Here is a 27871-nt window from a genome sequence, read left to right as displayed (position 1 = left end):
TACATTGTAAAATCATTCGTGTCCATTATTCATGTTAATATTTCATGACGTTAAATTCAAACATCTAGCTTTCATATTGATTCATAACTGTATTCAATACCCCAAAACATAAATCGCTCAAAACTCACAAAAACAGTAAGGGCTTCGTCAAAAACATTATAGAAGCTTCTAAAAGGCTAAGCTTAATATGCACACATGTCAATAGAGAAACCGCGGAGGCGTGTAGTGGGATTAGGCATCGACGCAAGCACCACATCCCATTTATCCCAACTGTAGATCTGAGCGCGCACTCCGAGTCCACAGTCTCCAGACTCCACTCCAGCAAGCAGAGGATAACAGGAGGAGGCACGATGGCATCTCTGGGACTCAAGGCGATTGTCGGAGAAAGTAAGAAATGTTTTGCTGAAGTTGTTTTACGGCAAAAATCACTGACGTTTTTGAATGTAGGCTAATTTGTGGAATTATTGACATTGTGATTTGTGGAATTAATGACATTTCTATATTTGTGTGCGTTGAAATGCTTTACAATAGGCTATTCACCAACAGTCTAAGCCTCTTAAAATAACACTGCTCTTCTTAAATCCTATTCTTTAAAATTAACACGTGTTTTTATATGATAAGATTATTAATCAGTGTAAATTTTTATTTTTTTTTATTTTTTGCACTATGCAAAAATAGGCCTATAAATATTGTAATGTTGCTAAAAACACACAAGCATTGGAGATACACACTAATCTGTGTTGTCCTGTGGGATTAAGGATCTAGAGGGGTGGTTTGCGTGGAAGCACAACGAGTGGGAAAAATAGGTCTGAATACAAACAATACAGACTGGCAATTGTTCTTTGAAAAGCTATTAAACATGGCTTTGGTGTTAGATGTTAATGGCTGAATTTGCTAATGGTAAAAGCTGTTGTACTATTTTTTTATTATCTGTCATTAATTGAGTTTTATTTTAGCATGATGTCTGTCTATCTATCTATCTATCTATCTATCTATCTATCTATCTATCTATCTATCTATCTATCTATCTATCTATCTATCTATCTATCTATCTATCATGATATCCTGATATGATATCATGATATCGACTTGTTTTTTTTTTTTTTTTGTTGTTGTTGTTAATCTGTTGGCTCAGTGAATGTTCGGTTTCCCTTACTCCATCTCTTAAAGATACTTTCTGAAATGCCAGTGTCAAATATGTAATTTTTCTCAGCCCTAATTTCTGGACCTAAATGCATACCATAATAAATGAGATTTTCAGGTGTTTCAAATGTGTTTTTAAATCCCCCTGTGTTCACTTCTTGCCATCTGTCTGTGTCATTGTTGTTTCTGCTGCCATAAATACAGTGCTGGTGTTGATTAAATCTTAAGAGATTCTGAGAAAAACATCACCAATTATCAGGTGTGATCTTTGTTACTTTGGCAAATGTGAAGATCAAGCAATACATGGCGGAAGCAGTTTATGGTGTTTTCTAGTCATGTTTTCGGACATATTGGTTTGAACTAACAATATCTGATTCTTAATATCAGTAGGTTAAGTATTCAATCCGTACCTAAAGCTTTCAATTCAGTTCCCATCCTTTAACTATTAATCACACATCTCACCAGCAACATTTTTTTCTAGATGGTTATTTTGTCAGACTGGAAGTTGATTTGTTGTTCGACAATTTCAGTAATAGACTGTGAGATTCATCACAAGTTTATTTAAATGGAACAACACCTCTGGGTGTCAGAACTGACAGATCCAGCGTCAATAGCTGTGAAATGTGTTATATGACTGCAGGAAGCTGTTGCGTTTGGGATCTTGCTATTCAATGGAGATTTTAAGGGGGGGCAGTAAAAATGATTAAGGTCCACTGTCCTCACATCCAGTGGAAGAGACGCAAAGAGTGACTGAGTGAGAGAAAAAAAGAGTGGCAAAGAGAAAGAGACACAGAGGCAGAGGAACAAAAATAGAGATGATGGTGCTGTAAGAGGATTGGGAAGAGATTAGGCCTGTGATTGCTGGGTCTCTCTCACCACTGAATATACAGCATTTAAACTAACAAATAAAGTTGATCATTTCCTTTTCTGCTGTCATAAAAGACATGGATGGTAGATATGATTTTTTTTATCATTTCAACTTTTTTTTTTACATCCAAGAAGCTTTTTAATTTGGGCAATAAAACAAAGAAACAATAATAACAGTAAATATGGGAAAGTAGTCATGAAAATAAATAAATGAGACAATACGCTACTGATAAATAGACATGAACGAATATGTGTCACGCAAAGTTAGCAAGAGGTTAAAAGCGCTGGATCCAAATGCTGATTTTATTTAGAAAACTCAAAAGTAACAAAAACTCTGGCGAAACATGAACAGAACAACCAGTACACAAACAAGATCAGACAATGAATAGAATAAAACACAGGGTTTATATACAAAAGCAAACAAATGAAAGAAACTCAAGGTGATACAACTCAATCAATCAATGAAAACCCATGCTAACAAGCTAAAGAGCCCAGACAAGGGAATCTGATCTAAAAACTAAATGCCACAATCAAAAACAGAACAAACAAGAAATAGCCCTTACAATATGACATCACACACACACTGTTATGGTAACACTTCCCATTAATCTTAGTCAATGCATTAACTAATTTTACTAACAATGAGTAAAAAAAAAACATGTTATTGCAGGTCCAGATCCATTTACAGTTATAGTACATTAAAATTAACTTTATAATAATTTTGGGGTATCCTTATTCTTCACAAAGGTGACGCTATGCAGTAAACCTTAAAGGAGTAGTTCACTTTTTTTTTTAAAAAAAAACAAACTTTTGCTGATAATTTACTCACCCCCAAGTCATCCAGGATGTCCATGTCTTTCTCTCTTCAGTTGAAAAGAAATTAAGGTTTTTGATGAAAACATTCCAGGATTTTCTCCATATAATGGACTTCATTGGGAACCAAACGGTTCAAGGTCCAAATGAGAGTTGCAGTGCAGCTTCAAAGGGCTTTAAACGACGCCAGACAATGAATAAGGGTCTTATCTAGTGAAACGATCAGTCATTTCAAAAATAAATGAAAATTTTTAAGTTTTATAAGCACAAATGCTCGCCTTGCTCTGTTCTGTGATGAGCATTCGTGACTCTCCTGTTCAAACTCGTTCCTCAAAATGAACAAATCTTTTTTCGAGCCATGACTCGAAGGGTCCTAGATAAGACCATTCATCGTCTGGTGTCGTTTAAAGCCCTTTGAAGCTGCACTGAAACTCCCATTTGGACCTTGAACCGTTTGGTTCCCAATGAAGTCCATTACATGGAGAAAATCCTGGAATGTTTTCATCTAAAACCTTATTTTCTTTTCAACTATAGAAAGAAAGACATGGACATCTTGGATGACATGGGGGTGAGGAAATTATCAGCAAAAGTTTTTTTTTAAAGTGAACTAATCCTTTAATATAAATGTACCGTTATAAAATCTAATAATATAAATTCAGCCCAGAGCCATGTTTTTTAGACTCTGGTGCTGTTTAACTGTAATGACGAAAGAAGATTTAGACTTGCACCTCTACCTGACACTTCTGGCAAAAATCTGTTAGAGTCTATGATTATCCACTTTGGCACACACCTTTCAGATATATTTAGAGTATGACATACATCATCACACACCTGTACCAACAACTATATTGCTTGCTCTTCTAGATTTTAAATGAACATTTATGATCTGGAGTCTCAATCTGAAAATATCTTTGTTTGGATTTCTGTCTCAGTCAATGGTATCACCATTTGAGGTGAATTCATATATCTTGCAGCATTATACAGTTTCTTTGGTAAGAACCTAAGCTAGAAATCTTGAGACTTTGTTTTACAGTCTTTATATTAGTTATTTCTTTAATGAAGCCTTTTCTTGGCCTTTTGTGATGCTGGAAGCAAACTTTTGGGAAGGTTCCTGTGAACTTGGCTTTGACTCAGATTTACAACATCTCTTGCAATTCTAAATGTATTTGCTATTCTCTTGTTCTTTGTCTATTCTGCTATCTCCATTTTGCAGAGATTAATTTAGTTTTTCTTTGTTTTTTATTTTACAGAGATTATGAATGATGTCATTAAGAAGGTGAAGAAGAAGGGAGAGTGGAAGGTACCCTCATTTCTGCTGAAGAACATTAAACATTGTGAACAGTTAAACATTATGAAACAGATTGATGCCAATTTGTGTTGTCATATGCAGCATTTGTTTGTGAAGTCAAAACAATCTTCATTTAGTCTGTGCAGTGTAATAATAAAGAATAATCTTGAAATAAACTTCAATTAAATTAAATTAAATTAAAAGATGTCAAATTAGACCTTCTTCGCTTAAAAGACCATCCTAAACTAGTTGGCATGTTAGAAACCAACATTCAAAACGTCTCGGTTACGTATGTAACCCTCGTTCCCTGAGTAGGGAACGGAGACGTTACGTCAGAAGTGACGGAGATTGGGGGTTTCGCATAGAAAGCCAATCCTCTTCGAGTATTTAAACACGAGCCAATGGCATGCAATGCCTTGGGGCTGCGGAAATTTGCATAGCGTACTCCGCCCTACTCCGTGAGTATAAAAGGAGGAAGTGAACGCAACCGCAGTATGTCTTCGCTGAGGAGCCAAGACTGAACTCGGCATCTACCCAGCGATACAGCAGAAGTGGCAGGGAGACGTAACGTCTCCGTTCCCTACTCAGGGAACGAGGGTTACATACGTAACCGAGACGTTCCCTTTCGTAGTCACTTCGAGTTACGTCAGAAGTGACGGAGATTGGGGGTCTGTGCCATCACGCCAACTTCAGGCTGTCTTCCAGTGCCCTGCGAAAGTCTGAATCCCCGAGCCTTACCTGTTTTCCTTAGGGGATCCGACTTAACACAGGATTACCAAGGTACACTGGGAAACATATCCCGAAGGGGACATGCTACCAGCTGCCTACCGAAGGGAGGACTTACGAATACACATATGGCCACATAGGAACACATATGGAATCACTGGAGCACCAACCGCAGGTGGCTACTAATTTCAGCTCCAGGGGTGGCAGATGGCTTGCCAAGGGAAGACACATGCTCAGAGAGGCTTACAGTGGATAATACACATGAGACGGTTACCAAGGGGGAACCGTACGCATGGAGGCACCTAGCCAGCATCCAGAGCCACAGCAGTGGTGCCCGCATCGTCGGTGCTGGAGGACTCAAGGCTTCAATGGAAGAACTGAGGAAATATCGCACTTATCCAGTCCGGGGAGTGGAGTGGCGAGCAAGCGAAGACACCTGAGCGGATCCAGAACTGGCCGAAACGAGTACGTGAGAGGATACCGGCTCAATTCGCAGATTATAGAATCTGGCGAAGGTGTTGGGTGTCGCCCAGCCTGCAGCTCTGCAGATGTCTGTTAGCGAGGCGCCGTGCGCTAAAGCCCAAGAGGAGGCCACACTCCGAGTGGAATGGGCCGTCACACCAAGGGGGCACGGAAGGCCTTGCTGCTGGTAAGACAAAGCAATGGCATCCACAATCCAGTGGGACAGCCGTTGCTTTGAGAGAGCTCTTCCCTTCTGGCTCCCTCCATGACAGACAAAGAGCTGGTCTGAGGTCCTGAAACACTGCGTTCTGTCGACATAGGTGCGGAGAGCACGTACCGGACAGAGCAGTGCCAAGGCTGGGTCTGCCTCCTCCGGGGGCAGCGCTTGCAGGTTCACCACCTGGTCCCGGAAGGGAGTGGTGGGAACCTTGGGCACATATCCAGGCCGGGGTCTCAGGATCACGTGAGAGTAAGCCGGCCCGAACTCCAGGCACGCTTCGTCAACGGAGAATGCGTGCAGGTCCCCCACCCTCTTGATGGAGGCCAATGCAACCAGGAGCGCTGTCTTCATGGACAGAAACTTTAACTCTACCGATTGCAAAGGCTCAAAGGGATGCCTCTGCAGAGCACTTAAAACTACCGAGAGGTCCCAAGAGGGTACGAGGGGAGGACGAGGCGGATGCAGCCTCCTCGCTCCCCTCAGGAACCTGATGACCAGGTCGTGCTTCCCTAAGGACTTACCTTCCACTGCTTCATGAGAAGCGGCAATGGCCGCGACGTAAACCTTAAGGGTGGAGGGCGACAGCCTGCGCTCCAACCCTTCTTGCAGGAAGGAAAGCACGACACTGATCGAACATCTCCGGGGGTCTTCTCCGCGAGAAGAGCACCAATTGACGAAGAGGTTCCACTTCAACGCATAAAGGTGTCTCGTGGACGACGCTCTTGCGGAAGTGATGGTTGCCGCCACCGCAGGTGGCAGCGAACTCAAACCTGCCTCGTCCCGTCCAGGAGCCACACGTGCAGCCTCCAAAGATCGGGACGAGGGTGCCACAGAGTGCCCCGTCTCTGAGAGAGTAGGTCTGGTCTCAGAGGAATAGGCCAAGGAGGTGCTGTCGCGAGGAGCATGAGATCGGAGAACCACGTCTTGGTGGGCCAGTAGGGGGCTACCAGCAAGACCTGCTCCTCGTCCTCCTTGATCTTGCACAACACCCGTGCAAGGAGGCTCACTGGGGGAAACGCATACTTGCGTGGGCCCCGTGGCCAGCTGTGCGCCAGCGCATCCGAGCCGAGAGTGCCGCGGGTCAGAGAATAAAACTGGGCGCAGTGGGACGAGTCCCGAGAGGCGAACAGGTCTATCTGTGCCTCCCCGAACTCGTCCCAAATCAGCTGGACCGACTGGGGATGGAGTCGCCACTCGCCGGAGATGGGGCGGACCCGGGACAGCTCGTCGGCTGCCCAGTTCCGGTCTCCAGGAATGTAAACTGCACGAAGGGACCTCAGGTGCTTCTGACTCCATATCAAGAGGTGGCGGGCGAGCTGCGACAACTGGCGTGAGCGTAGACCCCCCTGGTGGTTGATGTACGCTACTGCCGTAGTGTTGTCTGAGCGGACAAGCACATGCTGGCCCTTGAGCAACGCTCGGAAGCGGCGAAGGGCGAGCCGTACTGCCAACAGCTCGAGGCAATTGATGTGCATGAGGCGCTGGGCTCCTGTCCAGGAACCGGCGGCTGCATGCCCATTGCACATGGCACCCCAACCCGTGGTAGATGCATCCGTGGAGACAACGAGATGCCTGGAAACTCGCTGAATAGGGACGCCGGTCCGTAAAAAGCTGAGGTTCGACCACGGGAAGAAGGTTCGGCGGCACGCTGGAGTTACTGGAACTCGGAGCGAGCCGCGATGCCATGCCCACCTCGGGACTCGATCGCGAAGCCACAGCTGAAGCGGTCTCATATGAAGCAAACCGAGCGGCGTTGCCGCGGCCGCGGATGCCATATGCCCCAGGAGCCTCTGAAATAGTTTCAGTGGAACCGCACTCTTGCCCTCGAACTGTCGAAGACAAGTCAGCAGTGAGTGCGCGCGCTCGTTCGTGAGCTGCGCGGACATGGCGACCGAGTCTATCTCCATGCCGAGAAAAGAGATCCTCTGCACGGGGCAAAGTTTGCTCTTCTCCCGGTTGACCCGAAGGCCCAAACGGGCTAGGTGCCGGAGCACCAAGTCTCTGTGTTCGCAAAGCTGAGCTCGAGAGTGTGCTAGTATCAGCCAGTCGTCGAGATAATTCAGGATGCGAACCCCGTGTTCGCGAAGGGGAACAAGGGCTGCCTCGACGATCTTCGTGAAGACGCGAGGGGACAGAGCTAACCCGAATGGGAGAACGGCGTACTGATATGCCTGGCCCTCGAAGGCAAACCGAAGAAACGGTCTGTGTCGAGGTAAGATGGACACATGGAAGTACGCGTCCTTCAGGTCGATCGCTGCAAACCAATCCTGATACCGAACACATTCGAAAATGCGTTTGGCCGTGAGCATTTTGAACGGTAGTCGATGGAGAGAACGGTTCAAAATGCGCAGGTCCAGGATCGGTCGTAACCCACCGGTCTTCTTGGGGACAATGAAGTAGGGGCTGTAAAACCCGGACTTCACCTCGGCTGGAGGGACCGTCTCGATTGCACCCTTCGCCAGCAGGGTCGCAATCTCCGCTCTCAGGACTGGGGCATTGCCACCAACTATCGTGGAGCGAACTCCCCTGAAGCGGGGAGGAGACCGTGCGAACTGAATCGCGTAGCCGAATCTGATCGTTCTGATGACCCAGCGGGATATCCCGGGAAGCGCTAGCCAGGCTTCCAGGAAATGAGCCAACGGGGTCATGCGAACCACAGACGTCCCCCCGGAGGGGCAGCGGTGCGGGTCGACTGGCACGCGTGCAGGGGTTACCCCGCTCGGATGCGTCGAAGCCCGCTCCCCGACAGAAGGGACCAGGGAAAGCGGAGCGTTCCACGGGGGTCTGTTCTGCCGGGGGTCTGGCGACAGAGGGGGAAGGGATTGGTGTAGCCCGGGGACGACACACGCACCCTTCCGCGCCCTCAGAGACAGAGAGGAGTGTGTGGGCTGACGCACGGGGGCATCGAGCGCACCCACTCCAGTCTGTGAGCTCAGTGAGGATGTCAAGTCTTTCTTTAACCAGTTCAGGGTGCTGCCCACCCGTGGGTGAGCAGCGGGGAGCTGAGAACAAAAGATTCTCCCCCGGCCCTCCACCGGGGGAAGGAGGGGGCCTGCTACCGCCTCCTGAGAAAGACTCGAGATCGTCACTGAGCGGCCCGTGTCAGGATCTTCGCTTGGCCTGGCGTTTAGCGGGGCGAGCGGCCTGAGGGGGCTGAGACGCCGGCCTGCGGCCTCCTCGACGCCGGGGCCCGGGTGAAGGCTGCTGCTGGGGCCGGGCGGGAGGGAGGGGAGCCGCAGGGGGGCGTCCTCGGCGGCGAGCAGAGGGAGGCACCTGCGCCGATGACTGGGTGGAGGCAGCAGCTGGTCGTCGGGGCAGGATGTGTTTAATGGCCTCCGTCTGCTTCTGGGCGGTGGAGAACTGCTGGGCGAAGTCCTCGACCGCACCGCCGAAAAGGCCAACCTGGGAGAGCGGAGCGTCGAGCAGACGAGTCCGCTCAGCGCTCCGCGTGTCCGCCAGGTTGAGCCAGAGATGGCGCTCCTGAACCACCGAAGTGGCCATCACCTGACCGACGGCGCGAGCGGCCACTTTCGTTGCCCGGAGAGCAAGGTCAGTGGCGGACCGCAGATCTTTAAATGCCGTCGAGTCAGTCCCGCCCTCGTGCATGTCTCTGAGCATCTTCGCTTGGAAGACCTGCAAAGTGCTCATGGCATGCAAAGCGGAAGCCGCCTGTCCCGCCGCTCTATAGGCTCGCGCCGCCATAGCAGACGAGAACCCACAGGCTTTGGATGGGTGCTTAGGAGGACCACGGGTGGAGGCGCTCTGTGGACACAGCTGCATCGCAACAGAGCGCTCCACCGGGGGCATCCCAGTGTACCCACGGGCGGCCCCACCGTCGAGGGGGGGAAAGGCGGGGGAGAGATCGCGCTCTCGAGTGGACAAAGGAGCCCCCCAAGAGCGCGATAACTCCGCATGCAGCTCGGGGAAAAAAGGTATTGGAGTTGGCCGTGGCCTTGCGGCGGCAGCTTTGTCCAGATACCAGTTATCCATCCGCGAGAGATCGGGGCAGGATGGAGGTTTCCATTCTAGCCCGATACTCCCAGCGGCTCGAGACAGCATGGCCGTCAGCTCGGGATCTGACACGGGCAACGCTGGCACTCCCGAAGGGGGCAACGCAGCCGCATCTTCCTCTCCCGAGGACTCAAGCCCGCCTAGTGATGCTGTGATAGACATCACATCATCATCTGGAGCGCTGCTCGAAGCAGCCGGTGCCGCCGAAGAGACAACCGACCGAGTCGCGCTAGCGCTCGCTGGCTCACGCACTGAGGCGGGAGGTGTGGCCCGAGGAATCGTCGGGGCTTTATCCCACACCGTCACCGTTAGATCGCCGGGTCCCCGAGTCGACGGGCCCCCTTCCGTGAAGGAAGCCGATCGAGTAGGGGGGACCGGGGCTCTCACTCTAGTGAGATCATTGAGCCTCGACCTCAGTGTGGAGATGGTCATGCTCCCACAGAAGGAACATGAGTCATCCACGAACGCTGCTGCTGCATGCTGAATGCCCAGGCATACAAAGCAGCGTTCGTGACCATCAGATGACGACAGAAATCTACCACATCCAGAAGGGCACGGGCGAACCATCTTTAAAAAGACGTGCCGCGTGCAGCTCTTTCACTTTCACTTTTATGAGAAAGGAGAAATTCACTCTTTCAGCGCTGAAGCTGCCAGGGAGAAGTGCAAAGTCTGGCAGACCACTGCTCAGATCGCAGGCAATGCAAAATCTCGCTGGGTACCGCCGTCACACCAACACTGAAGAGGACGCTCGTTCTCGAAGAGTCTTGAATCAGCTTTTAGGAGTGAAGAGGTTCTCTTGGCTCCGAAGCGAAAACATACTGCGGTTGCGTTCACTTCCTCCTTTTATACTCACGGAGTAGGGCGGAGTACGCTATGCAAATTTCCGCAGCCCCAAGGCATTGCATGCCATTGGCTCGTGTTTAAATACTCGAAGAGGATTGGCTTTCTATGCGAAACCCCCAATCTCCGTCACTTCTGACGTAACTCGAAGTGACTACGAAAGGGAACACGCTGTTTTACACAGCCTAGTTGTTGTAATGGTAACCCAGCAAACACTGAATGTTCCCCTAACGTTCCCGAATGGTCCCATGAGGTTATTGTTTTGGGAACCAAACAAGAACGTTATAGGAACGTTCAATGTAGGTTATATTTAGGTTCCATTTTTATAACGTAAGGAGAATGTTCCGGGAATGTTCCCTCAACCTTAAGGGAAAGTTCTAGGAAAGTTCTGGGAACCAAAAAATAATGTTCCTAGAACGTTCCCAGAACCTAAATTTGTTTGCTGGGAAAAATGATTTGTTGCGTGATCACGTGTGCTGTTCATAGATTATAAGTATGCTGTTCTCCCTCAGGTTTTGGTGGTGGACAAGCTCAGCATGAGAATGATCTCTTCATGCTGTAAAATGACAGACATTATGTCTGAGGGAATCACAAGTGAGTTTTATTCCTGTAGAACTAATTCACATTGCAGTATACCAATTTGGCTAAAATGTACTTTCTTACATAACTTTTTTTTTTTTTCCTCCAGTTGTTGAGGACATAACCAAGCGCCGTGAGCCTCTTCCTACCATGGAAGCCATATATCTCATCACTCCATCTGATGAGGTAACCACTTGTCTCATTCATTCTTATATTAAAATGGATAAACCAAAACTTATACGGGAGTTTATTATATTCCAATATACACAATTTTCTTAACCTGTACAGCTATTTTCAAGTTTAATAATAATAATACATGTTTCTTGAGTACCAAATCAGCATTTTAGAATGATTTCTAAAGGATCATGTGACACTGAATCATGAAAATTCAAGCTTTGCCATCACAGTAATAAATTATATTTTAAAATATATTCAAATAGAAAAAAATCGTAATAAAATTTCACAATATTGCAGTTTTTACAGCCTTGTTGAACATAAAAGACTTCTTTCAAAAATATATAAAAAAGTCTTACCCAAAACATTTGAACGGTAGTGCATATAGGCATTTTTAATATATATATATATATATATATATATATATTAATAATATATATTTTATATTAAGGCAAGTCAAGTCACCTTTATTTATATAGCGCTTTTTAAAATGCAGATTTTTTCAAAGCAGCTTTACAGTCAAAACAGGAGAATAATGCAAAAAAGTTTGTTTCTAGAAGAAAATAGTGTCATAATCCAGCATAAGTAAGCTGGTTAATGATGGTTAATTTTTATCGTAAAAAAAAAATATCAATCAATAATATATACTGTATTTGTCTGTTTTCAACAGTCAGTTGAGGGACTCATCAATGACTTCAGAGATCCCCGTAATCCCATATACAGAGGGGCACACGTGTTCTTCTCAGACAGTGAGTGTTTTTCGGACTGCAGCAACTGTTTACCACTCACGTCTATTAGATATTTATCTAGAATATGTGTCTCACTCAGTCTCTGTTTTTATTTTTGTGTTATTCAGCAATCCCAGACACTTTGTTCAACTTGATAAGTAAATCCCGTGCCTCTAAATCCATAAAGACACTGACTGAGATAAACATCGCCTTCCTGCCCTATGAATCACAGGTGAGAGCCTTTACATGCGACCCTGGGGCCTCCTAGGACCTGAGAGAGAACAGATGATGCTTAGGAGGAAGTATGGAGGTGTGGGGGAAGGGTGGTAAACTCATGTATCATGCCAGAACATTCAAGAGCAGCTTTAGTCAGGCCGTCCCGGTGTCTCCAATCCTCTGTTGTTGCCCTTTATAATTAATCCTGACGAGTGGCTGAATCAGCCCTCCCTGTCCCAACCCTAATCCCCCTCCCCATTGGCTAATGCCCCATCAACGAGTCACTGGGCAGCCAATGATAGAGAGCGTGGATTTGGAATTTGATTGGATGTCAGTGGGGTTATGTTCATGGGACAGATGGGGCAGTATGTTGAGGCTAGTGTGAGAGATACAACGCTGATGTGGATTATAGGTCAATCTGAGAGAAAGGAAAGAGTCGGAATACCATGTTTCTGTTCAAACATGCAGAGTGTACAGGACACTGAACATATATACAGGGAGAGGTGAGGCAGGTGACATGTCAATGAGTTTCTGTTGTGAAAGAGGATTATGAAACAGTAACAGCCATATACAATGTGTTACTTACTGGCAATATTAAAATCCATTCCTGCTTCACTTTTGGCTTAAAGGGATAATTCACTTTGAAATTATTTTTTGATATGTTTTAGCTTACCTCAAGGGCATCCAAGATGTAGGTGTCTTTGTTTCCGCAGTATTTTCAATTTTGATATTTTTAGGTCAAACTGTTCTTGTCCGTCAGTCATATAATGGAGATTTATGGGGTCCACCCTGGGTCCACCTCAAAGAGCATGCACAGAGAAGTCCAAATTAAACATGATTTAATGACTCGTAAATGTAAGTACACATTGATGGCCTAAGACACGAAACGAGCAGTTTGTGTGAGAAAACGAACAGTATTTATATCGTTTTTACCTCTTGTAACCACAGCCACGTCCAAGTGATCTGAAGGCACAGGCTTCTTCGTTCCCCGTGAATTTCATTCAGGGGTTCTCCTCCTGGGGCTCGTGGCCCACTAGGGTGCCTTAGCAAACTTCCAAGAGATATCTGTAAGATATCTTAAATCAATTATTAATTAATATTCATTTAATTATTTAACTCATTACAAAATAAGCTAAAACAGCTAAAAATCACATTACCCCAACACTGTTAGCAAACATACTCTATATTTGTAACCATGATTTTTTTAGAGAAATACCCCCCCCCCTGAATCCACATACTTCCCTTTTGTAGGTTATAGTATGCAGCAAACAGTACTGTATGTGAGATGAGTAGTATTTTAGAATGCATTGTATTCATAAAACAGTAGGTGGAAAGTACCAGGTGAGATCCTGAAGTGGGCATTCGATTAACACTTTACATCTAATTATTGGTAGTATCATATAGAACATACTTTTTAATAGTCATGAAGTAGGCCTAAGTTTCAAACCAATTGTAGTTCCTACTAGACAATATTCAATGCAGCTCCTGAGTCCAGTTGCACCAATAATCACATTTGAATGCATTTGAATCACATTGAAGATCTGAGACATTATGAATAAAACCATAAATTTGTATGTTAAAGAGGCATTTATCTGTTGTTGGTATGTTGTCCTCAGGTGTTCTCAGTGGACAACTCAGATGCCTTCCAGGATTTCTACAGTCCGTTTAAAGCTGATGTAAAGAACCAGGTGTTGGAGCGTTTAGCTGAGCAAATAGCCACCCTGTGCTCCACACTGAAGGAGTACCCAGCTGTTAGATACCGAGGGTGAGAGAGGAAGAGGAAACACACATAAACATAAACACTATCTGCTGCCACATATCTGTAATGTGACTCCATACATGATTAGCCTTCTGCAAAGACAATAATAAACACAAGCAAACTGTTATTTAAAAAGTCAGATATAACAGATTAGAAAGTGTCCATTTTTTCTGTTTTTGATGATGTAGGATGAATTATAAATTGCTAGAGAAGGCAAGTAACACATTGAAATTAAACTTGAATTTTTGAAGTAGAAAGAACATACTTCAATAAACTTCTTCATTTACAACTTTGAAAAACAATTTACAATGTACAGTGGGCGTTAATGGCCAGTAGCCGTCGTCATCAGGTAGCATCATGATTGAGTATGTTGCTGTGTTTTCAGAGAGTACAAAGACAACGCAGTTCTGGCCCAAATGCTTCAGGATAAACTGGACGGCTTCAAAGCAGATGACCCCACTTTGGGAGAGGTGAGTCTGATAGCTTGTTGCACAATATTTTGTCTTGAATTATAAAAATAAACTGCTTCTGTTTCGCACCAGTGACCTTAATTTCTCACTGTCCAACTCTTTCATTTTTCCCCTCTGTTTCACAGGGACCTGATAAAGCACGCTCCCAGCTATTGATTCTGGATCGAGGTTTTGACCCTGTCTCACCAATTCTACACGAGCTCACATTTCAGGCCATGGCTTATGACCTGCTGCCCATTGAGAATGATGTCTACAAGTAATAAGCCATCTCCAGCAGTTTGTAAATGATCTATATACTGCTCTAAGGTCGCTCAGATCATTTAAACTGACCCCCGGTTAAGATCAAGAGTTTCTCTTTTGATGATGTTAATAACTCCTTCAATCATAACACGTGTGTATGGTAGACAGTTACTGACGTCGATGGTGCATGTTTGTGTGTCTATCAGGTACGAGACCAGTGGAATGGGTGACACTCGTATGAAAGAGGTGCTGTTGGATGAAGATGATGACCTTTGGATGACTCTGAGACATAAACACATAGCAGAGGTGTCAACGTAAGTCTAATATTCTGATTTGCTGCTCAATTTTATATATTTATATATTATCAATGTTGAAAACTAATAGAAATCATTTGTAACATTATCCTCCAGTTTCACCGTTTTCTAAGGCACTTTATTAAAGCAACTTAAATGCCCTAATTGAACTAAGCCCTGTCAGTGAAACTGGGCCAATGAAAGTCTTTACTGTTACTTTACATCAGTTGAATGCAAATAAAAATAGTACTAATAACTCTAAATTATATATATATTCCAAAGAAAAAATTGGAGTTTTGTAAATAATTATGAGAGAGCGGAAGTCATTAAAAGTTGCATTTTCAGTTAAAATTTGGGGAAACCACTTGAAACATTTGTTGTGTTGAGCTATTTCAAAAATTTGCAATGGGGGTTGAATAATTTCACTATATAAACTGTACAATAATAATAATATTACTTTATTCAGGACTCAAAAAGAAAGGTCCATAGTACAAAAAACAGAACAAAAAAACAGTTACAACAAGCAATAAATAAATATAAAATACAAAGTTCATTACCTTTCATTTGCAATATACAAACAGGTGCGCCAATGTCTCCACAGTCTAGATGTAAACCTAATAGAGCTAAAATTACTATGGGCTAAAGCTTGTATAATCCTGTTTTCAGAGACAGAAATTCTACACATGTATCGAAAAATAAAATTTCTTATTAAGGCAGTACAGGTAGGCACACCAACATTTACAAACATCTGACATCTGTACAGTTATATATATACTGTATATAACTAGGCTGATTTTCAAAGGAATTATTTTAAATATTTATGAACCAATTATTGCATTACAGTAATAATGATATTACAGTAAATGAAAATAAAATGTAGTGACATTTTCAAAACTGTATTGCATAACTATATAAAAATATCTGTTTCTCTCTAATAGGGCTGTGACTAAATCACTTAAGGACTTCTCTGCAAGCAAAAAGATGAACACAGGAGAGAAGGTGTGGTATTTATCATTGATCAAACCTTAACTGCATTTTCTTGATTATTGCAAATACTTACAGTATAACAATAACTAACAAGCTATTTTTGCCTCTAACAGACCACCATGAAAGAGCTCTCCCAAATGCTTAAAAAGATGCCACAGTACCAGAAAGAGTTAAGCAAGGTACCGTACTGCAATCATACACAGGAATTGAATTAATAGAATAATCAAGCCAATATTGCTAATCTTTCTAACGTTTGCTGTGTAATCTTGCAGTATTCAACTCACCTGCATTTAGCAGAAGACTGTATGAAGCATTACCAGGGCTCAGTGGACAAACTGTGCCGCGTTGAGCAGGTAACGCTTTTCTTTGATCGATCTGTCTGCTTAATTCAACATATTAATGAATGTTAATAGTGTTTATATGTGCTTTGACCTAGGATCTAGCTTTGGGCACAGATGCTGAGGGTGAGAAGATCAAAGACCCCATGAGAGCCATCGTACCCATCCTACTGGATGCCAACGTCACCATCACGGACAAAATCCGTATCATCCTGCTCTACATCTTCCTCAAGAACGGTGAGGGAACCAAAAATTTGCCAATGTTTTGGATTCTCTCTCTGTTTTGTTTTGTTGTGTGTGGGTGAGATGGAGGTGGTACGTTTGACATGTACAGTTTGTACACATACTAGTCACTACTAATATTACACAATAGTGAGCAAAACTGTTATAATGCTGGGTTTCATGGATCTAGAACCAGTTCAAGCTGTATAATTGTGTGTATATAATTATTCCTGACTGATTATGTGTGTGTCTCATAGGTGTGTCAGAGGAGAATCTGTGTAAGCTCCTCCAGCATGCTCAGATTCCTCCAGAGGACAGTGACATCATCTCTAATATGGCCCATATGGGGATTCCCATCATTTCAGAGGTCAGCTGATCACACTGTTCTTTATTCATATATGAACCATGTTACTCTCCTTTCTCTCACCATATTCACAGAATAGACAGACACCATGGGTGCAGCATTAAAGCAGTATTAAACACTAAAGAAGCACAAAGGAGTTTTTTTTAAGAATTTAAGTGTTTTTTTCTTCCCCATACAATTGAAAAAGGATGTTGATTTATACTGATAAGCTTCTATTTTTATTTTTAAATGTATTTTTTGATGGAAAAGCTGAATTTTCAGAATCATTACTTCAGTCTTCAATATCACATGATCCTTCAAAAATCATTTTAATATGCTTACATTAATTAATTTAATGCAACCATGCTGAATAAAAATATTACATTTGTCAAAAAAGGGAAAAAAATACGGACCCTTAACTTTTTTAGTACGGCAGTATTGGACATTTAATTGTGGACACTAATTTCCACCTATTTTTCCATTCATATAACACTTTGTATTCTTTAATTACACTAGTAATTTAATAACACTGTTTAATGTAATCTTCTCACATAGAATAATGTGAATATGAATATTGACCTGTAGACTTCACTTGTTCAACTTCTATTATGTCTGTAGACAGAATAGAATATATCACCCATGCAGTTATTGACTTATTCACCCACAATAATATGTATATAGACCATTTCACAAGATGTGAACAACACTGGTCCAGAAACACTTCCTATTTCAGTTTGTAACTGTTTTCTTTATTTCACATGTAAAGAAAACATCTTAAAGATGTTTGTTTAACTTTTTGATTCAGTTTTAAATGTTCTGTTGGTTGTATTTTATCCCAGCTTATATGTAGTGTTAAAAAACTGAAACAGGAAGTGCTTCTGGACCAGTGTTGTTTACATCTTGTGAAATGGTCTATATGTATAATGTGTATGATGTTTTAAATATGAATCCACAGCAAACAACCACACGCAAAGGGAAGAAGCCTGACCGCAAGGAAAGAATCAGTGAGCAAACGTACCAGCTCTCCCGATGGACTCCGCAGGTTAAAGACATCATGGAGGTGAGCCAATCCAACAGTACTTGCCTCACTTTGGATATGTCAACATTCATTTAATTTAAATTTCTCTTAATTACATTATGATAGGATGCCATTGAAGACAAACTTGACCCAAAACAGTATCCTTACATCTCCACACGCACAGCAACCTCAAAAACAGCATCCACAGCTTCTAGGTAGGATTAGCTGCACAAACATATGGACTCAGATGCAACATGTTCTTATTAAAATCTACTCAAATATCCAGTGATATTACTACTGTTGTACATTTTCAGTGCCCGTTATGGGAACTGGCATAAGAACAAGAGCCCAGGAGAGATACGCAACGGCCCACGCATCATCGTTTTCATCGTCGGGGGTCTGACCTACAGCGAAATGCGCTGCGTCTATGAGGTCACACAGGCCAATGGCAAATGGGAAGCTCTTATCGGTGGGTTGCAGTGCTAAAGGGTCCTTTCATATCTCAGAACTGCCAATGACTCACCATTTCAGAGACAACGATTAGAGCAGACAGCATTACGCAATTCTGCTCTTCTTTTTATGGCTGTGTGATTGTGACTTTTAAAATTCCAGGTGATATATTAACTTAATAGACTTCTATCATTCAAAAGTTTGGGGTCAGTAAGTTTTTTTTGTTTTTTTTTTTGTTACAAGGAAAATAATACTTCTATTATTTAGCAAGGATGCATTAAATTGATTAAACACGACATTAAAGGCTTTCACATTTTTAGAAATATTCTATTTCAAATAATTTTGTAATTATTTATTTTTATATTTTTAAATATATAAAAAAAATAAAAAAATATATATTTTTAAATCTTTTGTATTTTTTACAAAAGATTGAAAAATAACCCAGAAAAAAAAAAAAAACATGTATCATGGTTTCCACAAAATCAGCATATTAGACTGATTCCTGAGGGATCATTTGACACTGCCATCACAGGAACGAATAACAATATTACTTTTTTTTACTTTTTTTTTTTTCCCCATTAAATGCTGCCTTGGTGAGCATAAGATACTTTACTTTTTTTTTTTTTGGAAAAACTGTAGTCCTTATTTTTTTGCTGACCTTAAAAATGAATTACTGAGCACTGAAAGTATTCTGCTGTTGGATACATGGGTGGGTTATGCCTTGAAATAAATATGCAGTGCAGTGAATGACAGAAAAGATCAATGTTGACTGATCCCTGTCATCTGTGATGATTAGTAAACTGCATTTAACCACCCCCACAATGTGAGTTAATGGTGGCAGTTTAACGAATCAGTCACAATAAAAGCCCTGATCATGTTTATGACCTCTCACACAGGCTCCACCCACATCATCACTCCCATTAAATACCTAAAGCATCTGCAGCACCCAGACTTCCTGGACCCCAACGTGGCCCCTGAGGACCAGATTCCCGCAGAAGATTAGTGATGAAGACAAGAAACAAGGTCAGATCTTTTACTATCTATTAAAAATAACTGTTGACACCTTAAACATTGCATTTAACATTTTTAATTGTGTAGATATCTTTTCATTCACTGCAGCAACTCGTTTTCTCTTTCTCTCCTTTTAGAATGTGATGACATCATCGCCCTCCCTCACTGTTCTGACACTTTTTCAGTGACATGATCCAACTCAAACGGAATCTTCCTTAACTCACACACCTATACATTGTTCCTACACTCCGGCTAATTTCAGGCAGTCTGTCTTGTCAGCAATAGGCTATAGTGAAGTATATTATTATTACATACTGTAAGTAGCCTCTATACCATTCATAATCACCTAAATATGAGCCAAAGTATCAAAGCTTGTTAAATGACTGAAATATATAAAGGGAACATGCACAGTCAGTCTGTCATTATCAACAATTAAGGTGTTATTATGCATAGTTGGTAACATGGGACCAGTCGACTAAAATAAAAATGATAGATTATTTAAATACTCTCAATTTTCACCAACACAAATTGAGTTTGAGAAATAGTTTGGCCTGCTATGCAGTGTTCTGGTGTGTCTGCCAAGCATGATTGTGTCTGTTATGTAATGATCATGTTAATATTGGATGTCCCATTGATGCTTTGTGTTGTTTTATTCTTGTGGTTAGGAAATTATAGTTACTAGTTATATATATATATATATATATATACAGTATCAAGTTTGTTCATATAGTAAAGCCTCCCTCGCTGATATTATGTTCTTTTATATATATGAGTTTGTTCATATAGTAAAGCCTCCCTCGCTAATATTATGTTCTTTTATATATATATATATATATATATATATATATATATATATATATATAGAGAGAGAGAGAGGGTTTGTTCATATAACGGATATTATGTTCTTTATATATATATATATATATATATATATATATATATATATATATATATATATCTCGAGTTTGTTCATATAGTAAAGGCTCCCTCGCTGATATTCTGTTCTTTTAGACATTGTTTTACATCTTCAGTAAGCACAAAATGACTGTTCCTTGTGTAGTAATGTAGGATGATTGCTTTTATGTTGTAATCCGTTATTTATTTACACTAGATTACAAATTTATGCCGTGTAAATATACAATATGTATCCCATATTTAAATATATTTAACATGTTTTACACATCAGAGGTTATGAAGTGCAAAACACTGTCGTGTGCATATAATAAAATAAACTGGCTTCTATTAAACATTTGATTATCATATTTGAGAGTTTCTATGCCATGCAATCACACATTAGAGTATTTCTCATAATATTATTGCAAATATAATACTAGTTAAATTATAATATTGATTTCATCAATCATTGATGTTGGTGGACCTTCAATGCCAAACAATATATTATAGTTAATAAGACGGTTTCAAACTTAAATGTCATGCTTCCTAAAAAAAGAGTGTACATTTAAAATGTATAAATAGTTAATATGGTAACACTTTACAATAAGGTTCATTAGTTAACTACATTAGTTAACATGTACAATATGTGAACAATACTTCTTCAGCATTTATTAATCTTAGTTAATATTAATTCCAACATTTACTAATTTGTTATTAAAATCAAAGGTTGTATTAGTTAACATTAGTTAATGGACTGTGAACTAACATGAACGCACAATGAACAGCTGTATTTGTATTAACTAACATTAACAAAGATTAATAAACACTGCAACTAATGCATTGCTCATCGTTAGTTCATGTTAGTTAATGCATTTACTAATGTTAACTAATGAACCTTATTGTAAAGTGTTACTGTTAAAATGATATGCAAGACTTTAATGGTGTCAAATGAATGAAAAGCAGTTAATATACTGTAGTATTGCATAGTAGTTACTTCAGAACATTTAAGTTGAACACACGAGGGCACCAAAACACAACCGAGAGTCAAATGAACAGACATCAACACTTTTTAGCAACATGATTTAACCGAGTAATATGAATAAACTAGACATATAATTCAGTCTTTAAATATTTATTTAAGTCTCTTTTCCAGTTTGGCATAAATGATAAATATTTCAGGCATAATATTGATAACCTCAGACCGTGTGCTGTCTCTATAAGGTATTGCTCTGTAATCATCCTACGATATTACAGTTCCTGTAAAGTTACAATATTATTATTTTACATTGTAAAGTACAACAAATGACAAGCAACAAACAAACAAAAAGACGATTTGTATAACTTAAAGACTATCCGCATAACGGTGGTGTGTGAATGTCTGAAGGAAAGACAACATTCTTTGGGGTTGAAAAAGGTATATGCTTATATGTATATCCTACATGATGTTTTGCTTTCATACTTTAGGGTTTTATGTTTTTGATGTAGTCATTGAAAACATTTTATCAACAATATGTGCAAAAAATATATATTACATAAATAAAATATATACAGCTTTACATAATTTTACCTATTTACAATAACTCTCTGTATGTTGCATAATCAGGAGCCATGCATTTACATATAATTGAAACACTGAACATCTGATCTCTTCGAAAAATATTGCTATACACATCTTGATTATACTGTACCTCTCTTTAACCCATCTCTGAAGTAAGCACACTGACATAAGAGAGGACTAAAGAAATCAATGTGTGTGTGTGTCTGTGTGTTTGTGTGTGAGAGAGAGACACAGAAAGATAAATACAGGGAAAGAAAAATGAAAAAAGCTAAAGAGAAAACAATGAGATAAATCCTCCTCCTCGCTCACTCTGTCTTTCCAGGAATAATTCTGATCCTCAAGTCCTCAAGATATGATAGTATACTAGTATATTAATGTCACTCTGTAGTGCATGTCATTCCACTTCAGTACTTCACTACTAAATTCAGGTCCTCTCATAATAAAATATACGAAAAACCTTCAGAATCAAGAAAGAGTAACAATGCACCTCCAAAACAATGACTACTATGCCAATTTATAATATTATCAAAGTAATGGTAATCTTCTTTTAAAAGAAAACCCATTTTTTATTATAAAAGAGGGCTGTGTTTATATATATATATATACACTCTAAAAAATGCTGGGTTGTTTTAACCCAATTTTGGGTAAAATAGGGACAAACCCAGCCATTGGGTTACATTTTTATATTACATTTTGAACCCAGTGGCTGGGTTTGTCCATATTTTACCCAAAATTGGGTTAAAACAACCCAGCATTTTTTAGAGTGTATATATAAGAAAAATTAATTATTTAATACCAATTATGATAGTATTATCAACATATGAGTTGGAATCGATGAAGGGTGGAACAGATTTGGACAGACTTGACATAACTCTGATTTTGTCCTGTCCAACATTTCACCAGATCATCCACTGGAACATACCTTGTTAATACAGTAAATGTGTGATGGCTGGTCGCTGTTGTAGCGTGAACACACAGACGTAAGGCGGGTGTGTTGAAGCTTTTGAACTCCAAGCTAATTTTGACTCAGATATGACAAGCATGACTCATTCACTCTGTGCGGATAAAGTGCCAGGTCTTTGCAGCGCCGTCAAGTGAAACTCTCAAAGGGACAACTTCTACAGAGCAGAGTTGAAATCGGCAATCAAAAAGTCAACATGGTCTTTGTCTTTGGTCTTAAAAGCCTCCGCAATGACTCGAGTCGCATCCCGGTGCTCCATTCCTTTAAGTGACACGCCATTCACCTCAAGAATCACCTGACCCACCCGTAACTGCCCACAGATATGCACAGAGCCCCCCTTCTGGAAGACAGAAAGAGAAAGAAACAGGGAAAGAAATAAGCAAAGAAAGTCTCAAAAGAGAGAGACCATCTATCAAAAGTGTGAGAGAAAAGACAAGTGAGAAATGGGGGAGAAAATGAGCGCTTGTTCTCTCCGATATGACACTTTATATTGAGAAGTCATTAGCTGACCTCCTGTCAGTCATAAAGATAAAGTGCCTGAGGACAGGTAGAAAGAGATAACCAAGGCGAGCGCTACGGTTGTCATCTTTTGTTCAGCTGGAGGGAGGCCGGTCTGATCGCAGTCTAATAGCCCTGCTATACATTCGGGCCAACAATCTCCAGTCCACAATCAGGCACTATTAATGGCCACACCATGCAATCGCTGCTACAATCATTATAATCCTTCTGGGATCTGATTTATTATTTCTTTATTTCTTTATTACATTTATTATCATTACAATAACTCAACATGACACATGAGCTGCAAATGTCTGGTTAAAGATTAAACAATGATTGCTTTCATAATGAACATTTGATAAGAATTAAAGTGGATCTTAAGGAGTCTGGAAGAGCGGTAGCCATGGTTACACCTATGACGGCTCATTGTACTTTCAGGTTGGATTCAGTACATAACAGTGTCAGAGATTGAGATTTCACTCTAACATGCTTTAAAAATGCTGCGTTGAAAAACCATAGTGAATAGAATTTATGCCTGTTCAGAATCTGATCACTTCCTGATCACTACTACTGTGGAAACAAAGACACCTACATCTTGAATGCCCAAAAAAATAATTTCAAAGTGAGCTATCCCTTTAACAGTCTACCAATGCTCTAACAAGAGTTAGTTGACAAGTAGTTGCAAACTAATACGAGTTAGATAACATGCAAAGTTAATTAGAGTTAGTAGAATGTATACATTTGACTCTAAAAGTATAACCCAGTTGCTGTTTCCGCCAGACTAGCCAACAAATTAGGTGTTTTAACAAATTTGCAACAGTCAGACAAAATGTCTGATCGACTAAAAAAAAAAAGTAGGCTGCTCCCCAAACTCTTAGGGCTTTCAAAAAAAAAAAAACAGGTGTGATGTCAGGACATTTTAATGAATAAAAAAAATATTCTGCACTTTTAATTATGGAGCATCTCCAGATGGGTCTGTGACAGGCTGTGCTCTTCTGTGACCTTTCCAATGGTGAGATTTACACATGCTGGTTGTGTAAACTGACATTCTATGCAAATTTCAAGGATACTCCAGCAATCAACAAAGAATAATAATACAGCTACAGAATTTTGTCCTCATTTAGCAGTTTCGGACATCTCTATAAACGCTATTAGACACAAGTTATGTTCATTTAATCTTTTTTTCATCCCCTAAAGCTATAGGAATATCACAACATGCCTGATTCCCTTCAGGTTTACGCTAGCAAACATATTTCTGTGCAAAGCCACTTTGCACTAAAGGGTAGTGTTGTAGTCGAGACCACCTCACTCGAGTCCGAGTCGAGACCGAGACCAGAGAGAGTCGAGTCCGAGTCAAGACCGAGTCCATAGAGAGTCGAGTCCGAGACCAGAGACGGTCGAGTCCGAGTCGAGACCGAGACCAGTGAGGGTTGATTACCTAATTTACTTTTATTTACTTAGAGAAATCTTTTTTTTTTTTTTTTTTACTGAATTTACTTAGAGTTTAAAAGATATGATCAGTTTAGGGTAAAAAGGCCACATAGTAGGTGGTGTTAAAAGTAATTTTATTACAATTTGTCATGCGCAGTTGCACACTAGAAAATCACCAATCACTGGGCGTGTCAATCAATTTAAAGAAATATTTTATTCACATACATTAATAATCATGAAAAATATTTTTAATTGAACTCGAGTGGACTCGGGAATAATTCTGAGTCCTAAAAAAACAAATGTTCGAGTACGAGTCAATTCCGAGTCCAAATGGACACGAGTCCATGATAAGACCAAGACCATTAAAATATGGTCTCGAGACGAGTCCGAGTCTCGAGTACTACAACACTGCTAAAGGGGAAATCTCTCCTTCATGTCGAGAGAACACAGCACTGATAAAAGTAAGCACACAGACACATGCACATAAACGGGTCCTGAGTATGCAAATGCTCTATGTTAACTAACAGATGCTGGAACAAAGGTCATTGAAGAAATGAGGAAAACAAACCGGCTCCTTTATATTTAAAACTTCCCATATAACATTATGACTAAAGACTAATCTAGCATCTTAACTGTTAAATGCACAGGGGTCTATCTAATAGGGAAATATTAACAGTGCCATGAGTCATTTCTAATATGAAAAACCGGAGTTGTTTTGTCACGCCGAGCTACTTCAGTCATATGATGAATAAGCAGGTTTTACTGACCTAAGCATTCATGTGTATATGAAAGAACAGCTTTTAAAAGCTTTCTGAAAACACATTATATAAGTTACAACTGTATATTGCACCTTGATGGGTGTAATATCAGACCTTCACAGTACATTAGCAACCCTTTCCATTAGTGGAACAAAAAGTACTTTCTGGGAATAGTAATTCTAAGACTTTGCGATACTTCTATGTTAACATTTCATAGTTGCTAATGTACACAATTTATATGGGGCTGAGTTTAACACTAATCTCTAATCAGCAAATTTTATAGCTCTGCACCAAAACCTTAGCTTTCTAGGCTATTAGCTAACAGTACATTTTGATGTATATACATACACTACCGTTCAAAAGATTTATATAATATTTTCAGTGATCTTGTGTGCTATGCATTCTGGGATTGCCTTCGCCACAAATGATACTGCCTTAGATTTAGGCAAAAAACAATAATTGAGTATGCTTCCTTCCTTGTGGAACAGCCATCATGTAATGATGCCACAACATGCTAATTAGATAGCTCATTAAAGTTTGGAACACAGCTATTATTTTCAGCTTTCTTAACTTTAACCCATTCTGACCCACCTGTATGGTCGCAATGCGTGGCAGAGGCTGTCTGGTGTTGGCACCCCCTTCAACAGCAATACCCAGTGTACTGGCACACTTGGGCACCCGTACAAACATAGGCTCCATTATTCCCATCTAAAACAATGAACAAAATGGATGCTACTTTAGACATCACACTCAAGAATACAAAAAAGAGAGAGATTTCAAGGAATGACGAGGAAGAGAAGAGAGTCTAAAAACAGCAGCAGGACAAATGAGACTAAATCCCTACAATGAGACATTATAAGACATATGCATCTGTTTAACAGTTGCTTATATGTTATATGATATCAACAACAGTACTTGTCGCTGCTCTCTCACCTGTTTTGCGGAGGCCTGGGCGAGTCCTTCTGCTCTGCGTGCGTCACATATGACCTGCAAGAAGGGAGGTTTGCCTGGCCGCGGGCTGCTGTCCTTACTTAACCCTCCAGCCTCTGCAATATCCACTCCACTGTCCTCGCTCAGAGTCTGTCCGCTATCTGACAGCTGGGACAGGGTGGCTCCTGGGAATATAGATAAATGAGCACACAAAGTCATAAATAACCACACAATTTAGCTTTTAGAGATTAGAGGTCTGCATTCAGAATTTATGTGAACCTCACACATTAGCTGAATCAGAAAACATACAGTTGGATGAATTCTCTAAGTGCTGAACTTCATCAAAGTTTAGATGTACCTACTATGGCTGTCAATTTTGCATGTTAAATTAGTGTGACTAATTATTTCAACTGAATGAGATGCCACCCTGATCCCTATGTGCATTCTGTAATAAAGTATCCTGCCATTTGATGTATTAAAGCCTATAGGTACCTTCTTGTATCTTTATATTGACATCTTTTGAAATGTGTATTCTACAGGGTTGGGTATTGATAGACGCGAGTCAGAAGTGAGCTTATCTACTACGAGTGAAACTAAACGAGCCAATGCACATTGGCATGCGATAATTGCACCGGCTGCAGTGCATTGCGGCACACGCATATAATGAACAGCAGGTGCCACACATCCTTGTTTTTCACTTCAGAGCCAGGCAGTAAATACTGTTCCTTTTAGGGGTGTAACGGTACATGTATTCGTATTGAACCATTTCGGTTTGAGGCTTCCGGGTCGGTGCGCGTACAAACCGAACGATTCCTTGGACCATTTTTCCTGCCGACAAAGTTTGCGCTGGCGTGGCCACCACAACGTTGCACAACATCAAATGGCAAGCGTAAGGACCTGTTAGAAATTTAAATTTAAAATCTTTTTGGAAAATCAGTTGGTTGATTTTCGCTCTCCATTTCCTGTGAAGTGATGTGTCGATGTTCCCTTATTCCCTACGCCTTTGCAGTGGCCTTCGAACTGAACATGTTTGTTCCCTTCGGATTGGAATCTCACTTAGGAGGGCGAAATACCCTGTAAACGTCCACTTCGTAGTCCACTTATGGTCGAATGGAATGCACCTGAAGTGTTTTCTGTTCCTATTGTTTGTGTTCTCTTCCCGTGTTTAGTTCCTGTTTGCGTAGTACCTTGTTTGTTTCTATAGTGACTCTAATTTGTTTCCATGAAAATGAATCACCTTCACCTGTCCCATATTAGCCCCTTGTTATCTTGTGTATTTAATCCCTGGTGTTATGTTATCTGTCTGGTGTTGTTTCAACATGGATCTTATGTTTGGCGTGCTCATTCTGTTTCTGGTTCTCTGGTCGTTGTGTTTGATTTGTTTATTTTTGTCAATAAAACTTGGATCCAGCTCTCTTTTGCTTTTAAATAGCACAATATTACATCACAATGCATTAAAATTATTTTAAAATTATAACCTCGGTAAAAAAAGTGTAGAAAGTTCATAAGAATTTTTATATACATGTAGTAGTTTGTACTATATATATCCGGTAGTAATTTGTGAAGCGAACTACACTGGTTACACTACATGTTTCTGATTCTCTAAAAAGATTTGGTTTAAAACGATCATTTGTCTGAGAACC

The 27871-nt window shown here is 40.9% G+C and overlaps 2 protein-coding genes across 2 annotated transcripts in view; one reads left to right on the top strand and one right to left on the bottom strand.

Annotated features, from left to right (window-relative positions):
- Window positions 1-226: 226 nt before the first annotated feature.
- On the top strand, window positions 227-20041 carry stxbp1b (syntaxin binding protein 1b). The gene is made up of 20 exons (XM_039658823.2): window positions 227-387; window positions 4074-4123; window positions 10883-10964; window positions 11059-11135; window positions 11794-11872; window positions 11980-12083; window positions 13684-13832; window positions 14212-14296; window positions 14422-14552; window positions 14743-14850; window positions 15768-15828; window positions 15930-15995; window positions 16089-16169; window positions 16253-16391; window positions 16634-16743; window positions 17675-17779; window positions 17864-17952; window positions 18052-18206; window positions 19084-19210; window positions 19336-20041. The coding sequence occupies exons 1-19, from the start codon at window positions 351-353 to the stop codon at window positions 19188-19190; spliced, it is 1815 nt and encodes a 604-aa protein (XP_039514757.1). The 5' UTR covers window positions 227-350; the 3' UTR covers window positions 19191-19210; window positions 19336-20041.
- A 1167-nt stretch (window positions 20042-21208) lies between these two features.
- Window positions 21209-27871, bottom strand: part of whrnb (whirlin b) — a 51520-nt gene continuing 44857 nt past the window's right edge. The window contains exons 10-12 of the mRNA XM_039659785.2: window positions 26232-26413; window positions 25890-26006; window positions 21209-22951 (exon numbers count right to left, since the gene is read on the bottom strand). Coding sequence (XP_039515719.2) covers window positions 22769-22951; window positions 25890-26006; window positions 26232-26413 — 482 coding nt within the window. The 3' untranslated portion in view covers window positions 21209-22768. The remainder of the gene's footprint in view (window positions 22952-25889; window positions 26007-26231; window positions 26414-27871) is intronic.

This window comes from Pimephales promelas, chromosome 4, assembly GCF_988280905.1.
Source record: "Pimephales promelas chromosome 4, fPimPro1.hap1.1, whole genome shotgun sequence".
NCBI lineage: Eukaryota > Metazoa > Chordata > Actinopteri > Cypriniformes > Leuciscidae > Pimephales > Pimephales promelas.
Note: the sequence above shows the minus strand (reverse complement) of the source record. Positions and strands in the feature narration are given on the sequence as shown.

Bases quoted from the DNA above. Each gene is read 5' to 3' on its own strand.
- stxbp1b (XM_039658823.2), top strand. From the start codon at position 351: ATGGCATCTCTGGGACTCAAGGCGATTGTCGGAGAAA. The intron at 10,965-11,058 runs GTGAGTTTTATT...TTTTTCCTCCAG, and splicing joins TATGTCTGAGGGAATCACAA to TTGTTGAGGACATAACCAAG. The intron at 13,833-14,211 runs GTGAGAGAGGAA...CTGTGTTTTCAG, and splicing joins CCAGCTGTTAGATACCGAGG to AGAGTACAAAGACAACGCAG.